Here is a 14,808-nt window from a genome sequence, read left to right as displayed (position 1 = left end):
ATAAATATATACTTGGTGCTGGAGATTGAACTCAGGTCCACTTTATGCAAGGCAAGCACCTTTTAATTTATTTTTTTTTCTGCTTTCAGGGCCACACCCGGTGACACTCAAGGGTTTACTCCTGGCCACACACTCAGAAATCACTCCTGGCTCGGGGAACCACATGGGACTCCGGGGGGGTTGAGTCCTAGGTTAGCGCATGTAAGGCAAATGCCCTGCCACTTGCACTACCGCTCTGGCCTAAGGCAAGCTCTTAACCCTGCACTAAATCTCGGGTTTCCACATACTTTCTATACCTTCTCAGGCATAGAAGTTTACCCAAATGTCACTTTCTCCCCCTAAATGCCAGTAGCCTTACAAAAAGCTTTGTATCAGTGGTCCTCAAACTATGGCCCGCAGGCCATATATTGTATTTATATCTGTTTTGTTTCTTCATTGCAAAATAAGATATATACAGTGTGCATAAGAATTCGTTCATAAGTTTTGTTTTTACTATAGTCAGACCCTCCAATGGTCTGAGGGACAATGAACTGGCCCCCTGTTTAAAAAGTTTGAGGACCCCTGGTAGATTTTGAACTGGGAAGAAATTTAAAAAAGAGGAAGAAAACAAACATGGAGGATAAAGAATAGGAAGGAACTTCAGGGGAAAGAAGAGGCAGATTATTACAGGAAGGTTATTATATTGTTAAAAGTATGATATTCGGATGTAAGGGCGATCTGGCTGCGACATCTGTCACTCCATTGATCGCCAGGGTTGATTCGGCTGATCTGGCTGGCTAGGCAGGTGTCCCCTTCCTCCCTCACCGCTCCATGTGCGTCCCTCCCGAAGCTGTGCTCTGGGTCGAAGAGGACGGCCTTCCCCAAATAGAGATGGACCGTTCTTGCGCTCCCCTGCTAGAAAAGTATGATATTCATGTACTTTGTCAACACACAGCATTTGTTTCATAAATATTAGTTTACCCTCTCGGCAATGTCAAGCAGCTTTCCAGGTGCTGTTTCCTTTGTGAAAATCTCACTAACTGATCCTTCCTTGCTTTATAATGGCAAGCTGGACTGCTCATGGTGAAGACAAGTCTGCTACCTATAGTGGTGAAGTGATATCAAAATTAAAGAATACTTAGAATTATAATTAGGTTAGGCCAAAGTAATAGTAAAGTGAGAAGTCTCCCTTCATAAGGTTGTACTCACAGTGCTCAGGAGACCATGTGGTGATGAAAATTGAACCTTAAGTTCCCATGGGCACAGTACACTGGCCCTTTTGGCTATTTCTGACCCAGAGTTGATCCCTAGCCTTGAGTACTGGCACGTATGGCGAGAGAGAGAGAGAGAGAGAGAGAGAGAGAGAGAGAGAGAGAGAGAGAGAGAGAGAGAGAGAGAGAGAGAGAGAGAGAGAGAGAGAGGAGAAAGAGGAGAGAGAAGAGAGAAGAGAGGAGAGAGAAGAGAGAAGAGAGGAGAGAGAAGAGAGAAGAGAGGAGAGAGAAGAGAGAAGAGAGGAGAGAGAAGAGAGAAGAGAGGAGAGAGAAGAGAGAAGAAAGAGGAGAGAACAGAGAAGAGAGAGAGAAGAGAGAGGAGAGAGGAGAGAGGAGAGGAGGGGAGAGAGAGGAGAGGAAGGAAAGAGAGGAGAGAGTAGAAAGGGAGAGAGGAGAAAGAGAAAGAGAAAAAGAAAAAAAGAAAGAAAAGAAAAAAGAAAGCGAGAGAAAGAAAAAAGAAGAAAGAACAAGAAAGGGAAGGGAAGGAGAAGGAAGGAAGGAAGGAAGGAAGGAGGAAGGAAAAGAAGGAAGAAATGTTTTCATAGGCTAGAGTACAGAGCCACGAGTAAGCCCTGAGCAAAACTGAGTGCCCCCACCCAAAAAAAAAAAAAAAAAACCCCAAGAATTGCTTCATTTAATACAGGCCAAATGACCAAGTCATCTACAAAACCTGATATTCAAGTTTCCCATTCAGAAAACTTAAGACAAAGTGTGTGACACAATAAGTGATTGTGGTGAAAAAATGCAGGGACCAGGGTGCAGGGTGCCGATGAAACCCTGGTCAGCTGTGAGCAATTACCTATTGTATTTTCTCTTCTCCTGTCTCTTACCCTTTATTGGCATTGTTAGCCCAAACTTAGAAACTTTCCTTAAGGTTTTCATACATATGACTAAACAATTCTCTAATTTTTTGTAGTTTCCCTATTTAAGGTTGCTAAACTTTTTTTTGGGGGGGCGGGGGGGGTTGATAAACTTTTTAAGAAGCAAATACAGATAAACTGCTAAAGATTAACAAAAGAAATAATCTTCAGGGGCCAGAGAGATAGTATGGAAGTAGGGCGTTGGCATGCAAAAGGACGGTGGTTAGAATCCCGGCTTCCCATATAGTACCCTGAGCCTGCCAGGAGCGATATCTGATTGTAGAGCCAGGAGTAACCCAAGTGCTGCTGGGTGTGACCCAAAAACCAAAACCAAAAAATAGAAATAATCTTCAGAGTAAATTTTTTTTTGCTATCAAACTCCCTTTGGATTTCTAAGGAAGTTTTGTTAAAAGTCAAGGAAAAGTGTTGAGTGTTTTGACTTTCTAAGAGTTTTTGCTTTTACTTTTAGCATTTCCTCACCTTTCCTTCCCACCCCTCATCTCTGCTCTCTGACACAACCCTACTCCCCCCTTTGGTGGCTTGACAACAGTGCAGTGCCCTTAGCACTTTCCAGTCTGGCAAGATTGGATTCTTCTAAAGCCATGGTCAAAGTAATTCCAATACCTCAAGTCCCTAAGCAAGATTTAGCAGAAAGACTGTATACTAACTCGGCCACTTCCTGGCTTTTGTCTGATACTTCATTGAGGAAGGTCGACATAGAAATACTTCCTGGATTTTGCATGCCACCTAACAGTGCACTGACAATAAAAGCTAGATGTATAAACAGGGCCTTCACTTTTTGTTAGCTGCCAGTTAGCAAATACTGATTCTTTCTCTAGTTTATTGAACATGTAAACTCTTATGACCCTTCCTTGTTTATGTGGTATGTCAGAGAGTTTATTTTCAGACAGATGGGGAGAGGTATAATTCTTTCTGGCATTTCAAAGTACAAATTCTTTCACCCAAACATGTAGAATCTTTAATAAACATCTGCAAAATTTCCTCTTGGACAGTTTTCACTACTATTTTTAAGATCTGATGGGTTATTTCTTTTCCAATACTATCTTTTCCAGTCCTTGACATTTTAGCAGCTATGATTTTAAAAAAATAAATAAAAATTATCTAGTTTTGCAATGCCCAAAATGTTCAGGCTGGAGATAGGAGACTGTTTCCTTAGCTGACTGTGCCTGCATTCCCAGAACTCGCTGCAAAAATGGCATTCAAGATTGTGCTGATTGGAGTGATGAAAATTTATGTGAATACAAAACTTTTCTAATCATCCTTTGGGAAAAGTCTGAAGACTCTTATTTTTCCTTAAGACTCTCCAAAAATGTAACATGCATCTTATTGAGGAGGGCAATAAATGGATGGACTAGTCAAGTATGAAATCAGTGTTAATGGGGGAAAAAAATTAGTAGGAACTAGGCCCAACCTTTGGTGACCACCAATCCATTTCTAAACTTGCTTCCAAAATGTAGCTTCTTTCCCCTAACACCACTGGGTTATTATGGGGATGATCAAAGTGTATTTTAGTTCAATTATTACACAATGGTATATTATTTTTCTACACCGTTCTTTTCCCATTACATTTTTTCATTCTCACAAAAATGCTTCCATAGAAGTACAACTATCTTAGACTTATCCTATATCCTATGATATATTATCCTTGATTATCCTAAATTTAGCATGATATAAATTTAGAGAAATAAAGTGATTTTTAGGTAGGCCCTAAGAAACTAAATGTAGGTAGATCAATCATGAGTACTGTTTACCTCTACCACTAAATGATACATTCTATAGACTTCCAGAAGTCTGTGTTGGATGGGGAGAGAGGTCAAGGGTTAGAGCACATGCCTAGTATGTGTGAGACCGTATGTTTGGCAAGGCATAGACCTACCCCGAGCACTGCTGGGTTTGGCTCATTGGCCTGCTTGGTGCCACAATGTTGTTTGTGAGGCTTGTTTCTAATGCTAGTAATGAAAAGTGTTAACAGTAGCTTCCAAGTAATGGGTATATTAAGACTTCTCAGGCGAGGGGCCAGAGACGTATTATAGCAGGTTGGGAGTTTGCCCTGCACATGGCCATTCTGGGTTCAATTCCTGGTACCTCATACGGTCCCCTAAACCTGTCAGGAGTCATTTGTAAATGCAGAGCCAGGAGTAAACCCTGAACATTTGCAGGTATGTTCCCCACCCAAAAAAATGGGGGTTCTCAGATTAAAAATCAACATCCCTTCATAAGTAGTCCTATTTATAAGCTGAAAGCCATTTGGGCCAATGAATGATCAGTCTTAAAACTTGTGACAAAAGGGGCCAAAGCGATAGCACAGCAGTAGGATGTTTTGCCTTGCACGCGGCTGACCTAGGACGGGCCTGGGCTCGATCCCCCAGCATTTCATATGGTCCCCCAAGCCAGGAGCGATTTCTGAGTGCAGAGCCAGGTGTAACCCCAGTGTCAGCGGGTGTGGCCCACTCCCCCCCCCCCCCCAAAAAAAAAACCACTTGTGACAACAGCCAGGTCACCATCCAGATATGCCAGAGCCTATAACTCTAACAAGATAGTAAGATCAAAGACCTGGGTTAGTCTCTTCCACCAGTTAAGGTACTATGACCTAAGTATTATTGTATCTTGAAAATGGTTTTCTAATTCATAGGTTCTCTGAGATGTTCATTATGAGGAGAAATAAAACATAGGGACATGACCAAAATCATAGTACTGCAGGTAGGCAGCACATCTGTGATGCATGTGGCCGACCCAGATTCGACCCCAGCATCCCATATGTCCTGAGCACCACCAGGAGTGCCTCTTACTGCAGATCCAGGAGTAATCCCTGAGCACTGTAGGGTGTGCACCCCTACAAACCGTGGGGACAGTGCTTAATAGTAGTAGTTATGGGAGTCATGGGCAACTTAATCCTTGTTCAGTCCCTCGTGTTAGTTACACTTAGTTCCCTGAGCATTACTGTGACCCAGTCTGCCTCCTTGAAATATAGCAGATCGTATTATCACTCAAAAATGTTGGGGCCAGAGTGGTGGCACAAGAGATAGGGTGTTTGCCTTGCAGGTGCTAACCTAGGCTGGACCGTGGTTCGATCCCTCAATGTCCCATATGGTCCCCTGAGGCAGGAGCACTTTCTGAGCGCATAGCCAGGAGTAATCCAAGTGTCACTGGGTGTAGCCCAAAACCCCAAAAAAGGCACTTGTAACTTACAGATTACAAATGGTGATTTGTACATTAAATAAACCTGTTTCAACATTATGATTGCTGACACAATTTTTTTCAAAGTAGCCCTGTGTTGACAGCTCATGTGTTCCATGTTAATATTCTTACAATTGCATCATGTATTTTACCATGAAAAGTGGTTTTGTTACCAAAAATTTCAATTTAAAAACACAGCCCTGGACCCGGAGAGATAGCACAGCGGCGTTTGCCTTGCAAGCAGCCGATCCAGGACCAAAGGTGGTTGGTTCGAATCCCGGTGTCCCATATGGTCCCCCGTGCCTGCCAGGAGCTATTTCTCAGCAGACAGCCAGGAGTAGCCCCTGAGCACCGCTGGGTGTGGCCCAAAAACCAAAAACCAAAAAAAAAAGGAAAAAGAAAAACACAGCCCTATCTAAACTATTATCACTTAAAAAATGGCATTCTTATCACAAATACCATGTTTTCCCCAGTCTTTTATAAAATATCTTAGACAGGAGGTAGATGAACTTTTTAATAGTAACACTGAGTTATGCAACTACTATAGTTCACAGACTGAAGATCAAATGAAAAAACTATGGTAAATATTTAAGGCCTTCACTGTATGTTCACAGAATAGAAAACAATTAAGAAACTAAACGTTGCTCAGCCACCAAGAAACTTAAATAGCCTCTATGTGCACCCACTGGTAGACCACTGGGGAAAAAAACAATAAACCCTGCATCAGAAAAAAGTCTGCCAAACACGAAAACTTTATACCACCTCTGCTGTATTATACTGTCATTTCAAATCTTTAATCAAATTCCATCAAAGATTTTCAGCCATATTACATGTCATGATTAGCATTCTATAAACAAGTTTGCTTTCTGTGTACAAATCAGTGCCAATGAAATAAAAAATTAAACTATATACTAGGCAAAGAATTTTATTATCCTTTGTTTCAAACTTTATTCCCAGGCTTCTTCAGCTTAATTAGCTGCAAAGAATGAGTTGTATATAAGCAAAAACTGAAAAGAGCTGCAATGTCCAAGGGGTTTGAGCTGAAAAATATTAGATCTAGATCTTATTAGATCCTTGAACAAAATTTTAAAAAGCAGTCATAATATAAAATAGCAGCTCCCAGTAACTTTTTCAAGTTTTCTTCAGAAGTTGACACAATTCAGTTTGCTTCATTCTTGGAAGCCTCATCAAAATTCTCCACGAGATCTAAAATTAAAAAAATGGGGTAGATACAGAAAAGGTCAAATCTGCAAATAACCACCATAAACTCTTTAGAGAAAATGCTCTCCAGCTATAGATTAGTTAAATATAAACACTTATTTCCATTATGTAGCAAAGCATCTGGGCATATGATTAAAATAAGCAGCCATGAAAATAAAACTGCTTGACAAGTGCAACCTCTCCATTCCCATCCCATCCTAGGACTAAAAATAACAATAGATTCATCCACTCAAGGGGCAGACTAAAGAATGATCAAAAAGCACAAACTTTCAATTCTCAAGGAAACCTATCAAAGCAAAACCAATATTTAAGAATCTATTTGTCCTAAGCATGTTTCACAAATTAATTGCTAAATAAATATTTAAAAAATTCTCCAAGTTCTTTCAATGTTATGGATCTCAAAGTCGAAATTAGTTACTTGTAATCTGCAACAGTTATATTTGGGTTGCACATATTTATGTATAAGTAATTAAGATTAGATAGCTACACCTCCTAAGAATCCCAAACTGGGAAAAAGCCAAGTCTATAAATGTAACTCCATATAAATAACACTTCGTTGTATTTCTCATTTTAAGTTCATGTCTTTCCTGTTGACACTTTCCTGCTAACCCAAAAGCAGTCTTTTAAATAGCAGATGATATTTTACCTGCCCTAAGATTATCTAGTATATCACAAGTGAAAAGTTCTTACCTGGAACTTCATCATCATCATCCTCTCCAGTAGCAAGTGGTGCTTTTCCATCCACAGCTATGAAAAGAAATTGTAATTAAAGTTACATATTTGTCACTACCCTCAATGAACATTAATCAAAAGAACAAATGAAAGGTCAAGTACTGTCATGAATTTTATCAACAATACCAGTTTCTTAAACTATAGGTCAAAACCCCATAACAGAAAGTTTCTAAAAACACAATATACTTTTATAATATATAGCCCAATATAAATTTCATGGCCAGAAAATGGTCTCAGGTGGAAGTTTAAGACGCCTTAATCTTTAGTATCAGCAATTTATAAATAACAGTAGAACTAAAAACCTAAATTCCACGCTCAACTTTTCAAGCCTTCTGACCAACACAGGCACCGAACCGAGGTTTATTAGAATAAGTTCACCACCAGCAGCAAATATACAGTTAAACCCCAAACATTAAATTCATCAGGATTTGGGGAAGGCACAAATGTTTTGTACCTGGCATGATATAAATGTTTGAGATAAAAATAGAATGATAAGGGCCCGGAGAGATAGCACAGCGGCATTTGCCTTGCAAGCAGCCGATCCAGGACCAAAGGTGGTTGGTTCGAATCCCGGTGTCCCATATGGTCCCGTGCCTGCCAGGAGCTATTTCTGAGCAGACAGCCAGGAGTAACCCCTGAGTACCGTTGGGTGTGGCCCAAAAACAAAACAAAACAAAACAACAAAAGAATGATAAAACAACTGGTAAGCATCTATTTCCTTTTATTGTACATGAAAGTAGACTACTGACCAGAGCTGAGGCTTTATATTAATTCAGTGGAGTATTTATTGAAAAGCATACTTCAGCTCAGAAAGCCAGGCTTCCTAAAACCTATGCCTTTCAATGTTTAAAAGTAAAACTAACTGAAACAGAATAGCTAGATAGATCTGAGGGGGGGTATGTGTGTATTAGGTGTGTTTGGTGAGGGGAGGGTTTCCTAGAAGTGAGGAGTCATCTGATCCCATGGGGGGGGAGGGTTTCTGAAAGGCTTAGGGCTACCCACCCCTGCCCAGCTTAATACTTTTTTTGGTCTACTCTCAACAGCCCATTACCAAGAAAGCCCCAATTTATCTTTCTATGTAACAAGGTCAAAACATTTAAAGCTCTGATCCAAAGTAGTAAGGTTAGAACATAATCCACTAGCTCAAGTCTAACAATAAAAGCAAATGAAACAAAGACTCAATATACTAAGAACACTTACTTAGGGACTGGAGAACAAGCAGGCCACTTGTTTTTGTTTTTGGGCCACACTCAGTGGTGCTCAGAAACTGCTCCTGGCTTGGGGGGACCATATTGGATGCCAGGCATAGAACCCGTGACAATCCTGGGTCAGCCGCGTGCAAAGCAAACACCCTACCACTGTGCTACCACTCCAGTCCCTATTTTATTTATTTTTTTAGGCCACCTGTTTTTATAAGCAGTCTACTCAGGTTGGATCCTTGGTAACATTTATGGTCAGTCCCCCAAATCCTGTTACTCCAAGTAATCCCCAAGTATAACTACATTGTAGCCCAAAACAATAAAACATTAAAAAAAATCTGTTTAAATGTGAGAAAACTTACACTTGTCAAATTTTAAAATATTCACATCTACTGTGTACACTAAGATTTTATAAATCTATTAACAAACTCATAAACTATGAGTAAAACCAGTAATAGGAAAACTTACATTGTTTGGGCAGAGCTTCAGCCAGTCTCCTTAAACTAGTCAGACTGTCTGCACCAAGCTGGTTTAAGATGCTAGGAAGCATTTCTGTCAGTTGCTTTGTCTCAGCATGGCCTGTAATGGTGAAAGTGTTTGCTGCCAGGGATGCCTGAACTTTAGGGTTGTTAAAGTGGATCACTGTTCCTTGGTTTGTGAACATATTCACCTAGAAAGAAAAAAAAACAAAAAACAAAAAAGGAGGGGATTAGCAACAATCAAAACATTTAAATCAAACATTAAATAAAACCCATAGTTTAGCAAACTGTATTACTGAATTGCACTTGCAGCATGCTTGGAATCTAGAACAGAAGAGCATAATCTACTTTCTTTCAGACTCAGCAATGCCTGTTCTTTTTTTTTTTTTTTTTTTTGTGGTTTTTGGGTCACTCCCGGCAGTGCTCAGGGGTTACTCCTGGCTCCATGCTCAGAAATTGCTCCTGGCAGGCACAGGGGACCATATGGGACGCTGGGATTCGAACCGATGACCTCTTGCATGAAAGGCAAACGCCCTACCTCCATGCTATCTCTCCAGCCCCAATGCCTGTTCTTTTTAAGGGAGTCGACACATTTACAAGGAACATGAAATTCTGTTGGCTAACAGTAAAACAAATAATTTTGGGCATGAACATGAAAACTTTTCAAATTCTGTTTTGGCATAAGATAAAATTTGACACTCGCCGGAATGAGAGCTGGTCTTATGCCAGGAAACTTCAGGGGTAGGGTAGGGTCTCCTTGTATTTTGCCCAGGCTTTTCCTTACCATGTCACCCATATTTTGGTGGGCCTATGCAAACAATAATTGCCACTCTAACACCGTTTTTACTTTGCTCCTTTGACTCTAAACCTTAAATAAAAAAAAAACCTACTTAAACTTTTGAGGTTAACATAAACTAATATGCATATGCATGGAAATGTAAAAAATACTATGCCTTCAATGTTTCAGGAGTTACACAAATATCATGGCTTTAAATTGCTTTGTGTACCCCTAAGAAATGGTATAATGTATATCTGGAGACTTGAGGGACAAAGTAATTGTACATGGGTTCTGTTTTATTTCTTCTTAATGCTCCTTGACTTTATGTTCAAAATTAAGGTGTCAGCAAGGGATTTCTTCTGAGAACTCTGTTTATTGGTGATTGTCCTTCCCCGGTAACTTTACCTTGTCCTCTTTCTTTGCATCATTGTTCTCATAATTTAAATAAATAAAACAGACTATACACCTTTTTCATTAACAGTATAAAAAATTAAAAAAAATTGACACTCACCTCTTCAATGCCAGAAATATTGTTTACTCCTAACTTCTTCAGGGAGAACTGAAGTTTTTTATCATCTGCTGTAGCTGTCCTATGAACCACCTTCTTCTTTCTGCGAGCAGTTCCCTAACACGGGGGTAGGGTGGGGACAGAGAAGAACATTTATACATTAAGTTATTTTTGAATGGAAAGTTTAATTCCTTTGTGACTTTCAGGAGTAAAATCACATTCCTAAATAAAGAGAAAATAACTACCATAACAAACTAATACAGTGACAGGTTAAGGTAGGACATAAGCCAATAGGTTAAGAAACTGTATACACATCTTAAGTTAGGATACAATAAAGAAATGACCTTTTCAAAGTCCTATCTTTCACATTGTAATCCCCTCTTACAGCATTTGCAGAATTTATTCCCCTAGAAAGTGTTTCTAAGTGTTACTCCCTTAGAAACAGTCTGTTTCTCTGTCATTTCAGAGTGGTCTTTCACAACTACCCAATGCTTAACAGCAAGTCCTATTTAATTTTCTTCATACCTAGGTTATTTTTCTGCAGTTACTATCAAATAAATATTTTATTATCTGACTCCTCTTATGAGAACTTAAGTTACTTAAGGGCTTCTACTGTTTAAATCCAGTATGTAAACAAGAACTTCAATTGGTTCACTGAAGGTACTCATAAACTTGCTACACAAGTAAGTTTGAGGAAAACTTGTGGTTTGCTATATACCAGGTTTCTAATCTCCCTTTCTAAAATATACCCTATGAACTTTCAAATCTTTTCAAATGCATAATCATACTTTCCTGCTTGAAACTCTTAGTAATTTTCTCCTGGGCCTTTTCATATAGACTAAACCTTTTAAGAGCTTTTATGGCACATTGTGGAAATCTATCTACTTCATTGTCTTGTAACTGCCATAGCAGTTCTTACTCATCATTTGAAATTTATCTAAGTCACTTTCTCTCTGGCCTTCCCTAATCTTTACAATTACCCAAGCCAAACGATTCCCATTTCAATATTCTGAAATGACTAGATTTCACATTTCATGTAGTGAAGGCAAATTTTCATTACAAAGACACATATTGGGGCTGAAGTGATATCAGAACAGGTAGGGTAGGACTATTACACTGAGATGCACACAGCAGACCTAGGTTTGATTCCCCAGTACACCATATGGTCCTCCAAGCACAAAAAGGAAGATGATCCTTGAGTGCAACCTTAAGAGTAAACCCTCAGCATCACTGGGTGTGGTCCAAAACCAGACCTATTCCCTTACTAGTCAACTAAATTTAAATCCTCAGGATTCAGCACAGCACATGTTTAAGTTACATTTTAAATGAAACAAATATCACCAGCTACAAAAATAAACAATCCCATTTGTTACTCAATCTCCAAACTAACAAAAACTAATAGATCTCACTCTGAGGTGGTCACATTCAGAAATAGGGTTTCAAAAAAAATTCCAAGAGATATTCTAAGAAATCACATAGTTAACTCCAAAATCAAAACCACAACACCATTACAGATTTCATACATTTTACTGGAATAATCGAGTTATTTCTTGAAGTAAAAAGAAAGGGTTTACAGAGTTTACTAAAAAGCACACTTACAGAGTTCTCTAAGGCAAAAAAGTTGACCTAAATTTTATATTCCTCAAGAAAAAATATTTCCACAGTATGACAGAAATGCTTACAATTAAATCAGTGAAACTTAACACTACTTCAGTTTTAAGAACCATAGAAAACCTCTTATGATGGTTCAAGTTAAAAATATCTACATTACAAAGTAAAGATGGTACATAAGTACATTACTCAATTTACTTTCTGAAACTTGTGCTAAAAGATATGATAGCTAAAATCACCAATAAAGAGCATCCCAACACTAAGCCACCAGAATGGGGCAAGCTTTTCTGAGCCACAAAGGCCACACCTAACTTCTAAAAATTCCTGAATAAACAAAACAAGAAACACCTGATTTTAATGTATAAGAACAGTTCATCAAAAAAAAAAAAATCAAGCTACATTAGCTGTTGCTGTTGCTTCAGCAATCTAAATTACAAGTGCACCTTTTATTTTACAGTAGTCTCTACTTGAAGATAAAGTCAGGTAAAACTACTAAGAAATAAACTTGTATTATGGGAGTTCCACATGTTTTACCAAGTAAAGACATGCTCTGTTCCACACCTTATTAAATACTAGGAATTAACTCAATGCAAAACACAATCATGTAGAACGAACTGTATACTGAACTTTAATTTTAAGTTAACTTGACAGCAATGCAAAATGTCCTAAGCTCAATAAAGATTTTGAAGTGCGTAGTATTTGCTAATTAACCAGAGGAAAAAAAATTAACCAAAAGCTATTTAGAAGCCTACCATACCAATCAGTCTCATTCCCTGTTTTAATCACAAAATTAAAACAGAAAGCTACTGCTCAAGTGTTACTCTCAAAGCCCTAGCGATTGTTCTTCAGTTCCAAAACGCACTCATAAGGAAATAAGTCAATGCTCTGAACTGCATTTAGCTTTAAAGATAAAACAAATAATAAAGAAAAAACAACAACAAAAAAGGCCAGGATTGACAGCAACCATAAACTTCTATCTAAACACAATTAACTAGAACCACAAACTAAGCTCTAGGGCCACAGTAAAGAGATCCTGACATGACACATTTTCTTCCTAGCCTCATCAGGAAACACTTTGTTCTAACGCACTGTAACAATGCAAACACACAAAGGCAGCCTCATCTCGACTTCTAAGCTATTTTTCCATAAAGCCCGCACAGGTCACTTGTACAAACCCCATCCAACGGACACCCCCTCTCAATTCCCCGCTTCTGCTTTTCCCATTTGCTACCTCTGTGAATACTGTCTTAAGAAGAGAGAAGGCAGTCGGACAACTCGCCCAAGAGAGCGTAAGGAAATAAAATGCAGAAGGAAAAATATAAATTAAAATGAAAAAAAAAAAACCCTGAGCCTTTTAAAAAAGCCAAAGTTGGGGGTAGGATGGGAGGCGAAATGGAACTTACTTTCCCACCAATGCGCACTTGGGCCTGCAGCTTGGCGAGCTTCTCTTGGTTCATCGTTTCTTTCATCTAGAAAAAAGAAAAGAGAAAAAAAAAAACAAAACAAGACGGTGACATCGGGTCAGGCTGGATCTGGCATTGGCATGCCAAACTACTTCCCAACTCCCAGCAAGAAAGAGACTTCAGTTTCCCATGACAGGCCCGAGCGAGGCCTGGTGCCCAAAGCCAAGCCAGCCAGCAGGCTGCTGCACCCCAATGCAATTTTCTGGGGAGACCAGAAAGCAACCGCTTTTGCATTTATTTTTATGTTTTTTATTTTATTTTATTTATTTATTTTTTTGTTTTGGTTTTTGGGTCACACCCGGCGGTGCTCAGGGGTTACTCCTGGCTGTCTGCTCAGAAATAGCTCCTGGCAGGCGCGGGGGACCCTATGGGACACCGGGATTCGAACCAACCACCTTTGGTCCTGGATCGGCTGCTTGCAAGGCAAAGGCCGCTGTGCTCTCTCTCCGGGCCCACCTTTTTTTTTTTATTTGTATGCGATTCCCTCCTCGCTCCCAGAAGTCGCCCCAGGACGGGGCAGAGGGGCTCCGGCCCGGCCCGCCCGCAGCCTGCACCCACGCCCGGCCCTGCCCGCACGCACCCCCCGGCCCCGGCCCCGGCCCCGGCCCGGCCACTCTCCGCAAGCCTCGCGGTACCTGAGGCTCCGGTGCTCGGGCTCCGCCGCGAGGTGGAGGAAGAGACGGCGTCGCCTCCTCGCCCCCGGGGCAGCCGCCCCTGGCTCGACCTCGCCCCCGAGAGTCAGCCTGAGCCGGGCCGCCCGTCCGTCGCATCGCCGGCCGCGCCTCGCCTCGCCAAGCCTCGCCTCGCCTCGCCAAGCTCGCCTGCTCGCCCGGCTCTCCCGCCCCCCGCTCCCGTCCTCTTCCCAACGCCGGCGTCCGGCACACCTTTCGTTGCTTTCGGTACCTTGTTGGAGCGGAAATGGGGCCGCGCGGGGGACTAGGGTTGGCGCTCAGGGGGTCTCGGCGGACCGGCTGAGAGAAGGCGCGCACACGCGGGGACGCAAGATGGCAGCTAGAGGGAGGCCGGAAGTGACGCCGCGCCACTTCCGCCCCGACGCCGGAAGCGGGCCGGGCTGGGCCGGCCTCGCGGCGGAGCCAAAGGCCTCTCTGCGCACGCGCGGGGCCGCGGAGGCTGCTGGGATTGCTGGGATTGGGACGCCCAGCTCCGGGCTAGTTGCTGCTGTTTCTTCTCCTTGTGGGCGTGTTGCGCGCTCCTGCCACTAGACTGGCTGGTTGGTGGCTCTTTGGGCTGCGTGCAGGCCCGGGGAGGAGCGTTTGGGATAGGTTGTGAGCGGTGTCAGACAAAGTTGATCCTGCTTCTTGGGGGTTCGCATCTCCTAGTTTGTAACCAGGTCTTAAAGGGACTCATCACTTTTTGCAGGAATTTTTGGGGCACCCAGCATGTGCTCACCGAGTAGGCCTTGGCGCTTGCTGGCTAGTGTGCCAGGGAGCTTTAGAGCTGCAGACTTTACCAAAGCCAGTCCTTAAAGCAGTCCCCCACATTTCGGAG

General features: G+C 41.4%; 1 protein-coding gene across 2 annotated transcripts; it reads right to left on the bottom strand.

Moving 5' to 3' along the window:
• Window positions 1-6,057: 6,057 nt before the first annotated feature.
• Window positions 6,058-14,328, bottom strand: BTF3 (basic transcription factor 3). Of its 2 annotated transcripts, XM_049768821.1 has the most exons (7): window positions 14,132-14,328; window positions 13,935-14,096; window positions 13,240-13,305; window positions 10,229-10,342; window positions 8,929-9,130; window positions 7,220-7,276; window positions 6,058-6,514 (listed from the first exon to the last, which is right to left on the bottom strand). In XM_049768821.1, the coding sequence occupies exons 2-7, from the start codon at window positions 14,067-14,069 to the stop codon at window positions 6,468-6,470; spliced, it is 621 nt and encodes a 206-aa protein (XP_049624778.1). In that variant the 5' UTR covers window positions 14,070-14,096; window positions 14,132-14,328; the 3' UTR covers window positions 6,058-6,467. The 2 variants fall into 2 exon arrangements, with proteins under 2 accessions (XP_049624778.1, XP_049624779.1); XM_049768822.1 differs by lacking the exon at window positions 13,935-14,096 and having other exon boundaries at window positions 14,203-14,328.
• Between the last annotated feature and the right edge of the window lie 480 nt (window positions 14,329-14,808).

The sequence above is a fragment of the Suncus etruscus genome, chromosome 2 (assembly GCF_024139225.1).
Source record: "Suncus etruscus isolate mSunEtr1 chromosome 2, mSunEtr1.pri.cur, whole genome shotgun sequence".
In the NCBI taxonomy this organism is placed as follows: Eukaryota; Metazoa; Chordata; class Mammalia; order Eulipotyphla; family Soricidae; genus Suncus; species Suncus etruscus.
Note: the sequence above shows the minus strand (reverse complement) of the source record. Positions and strands in the feature narration are given on the sequence as shown.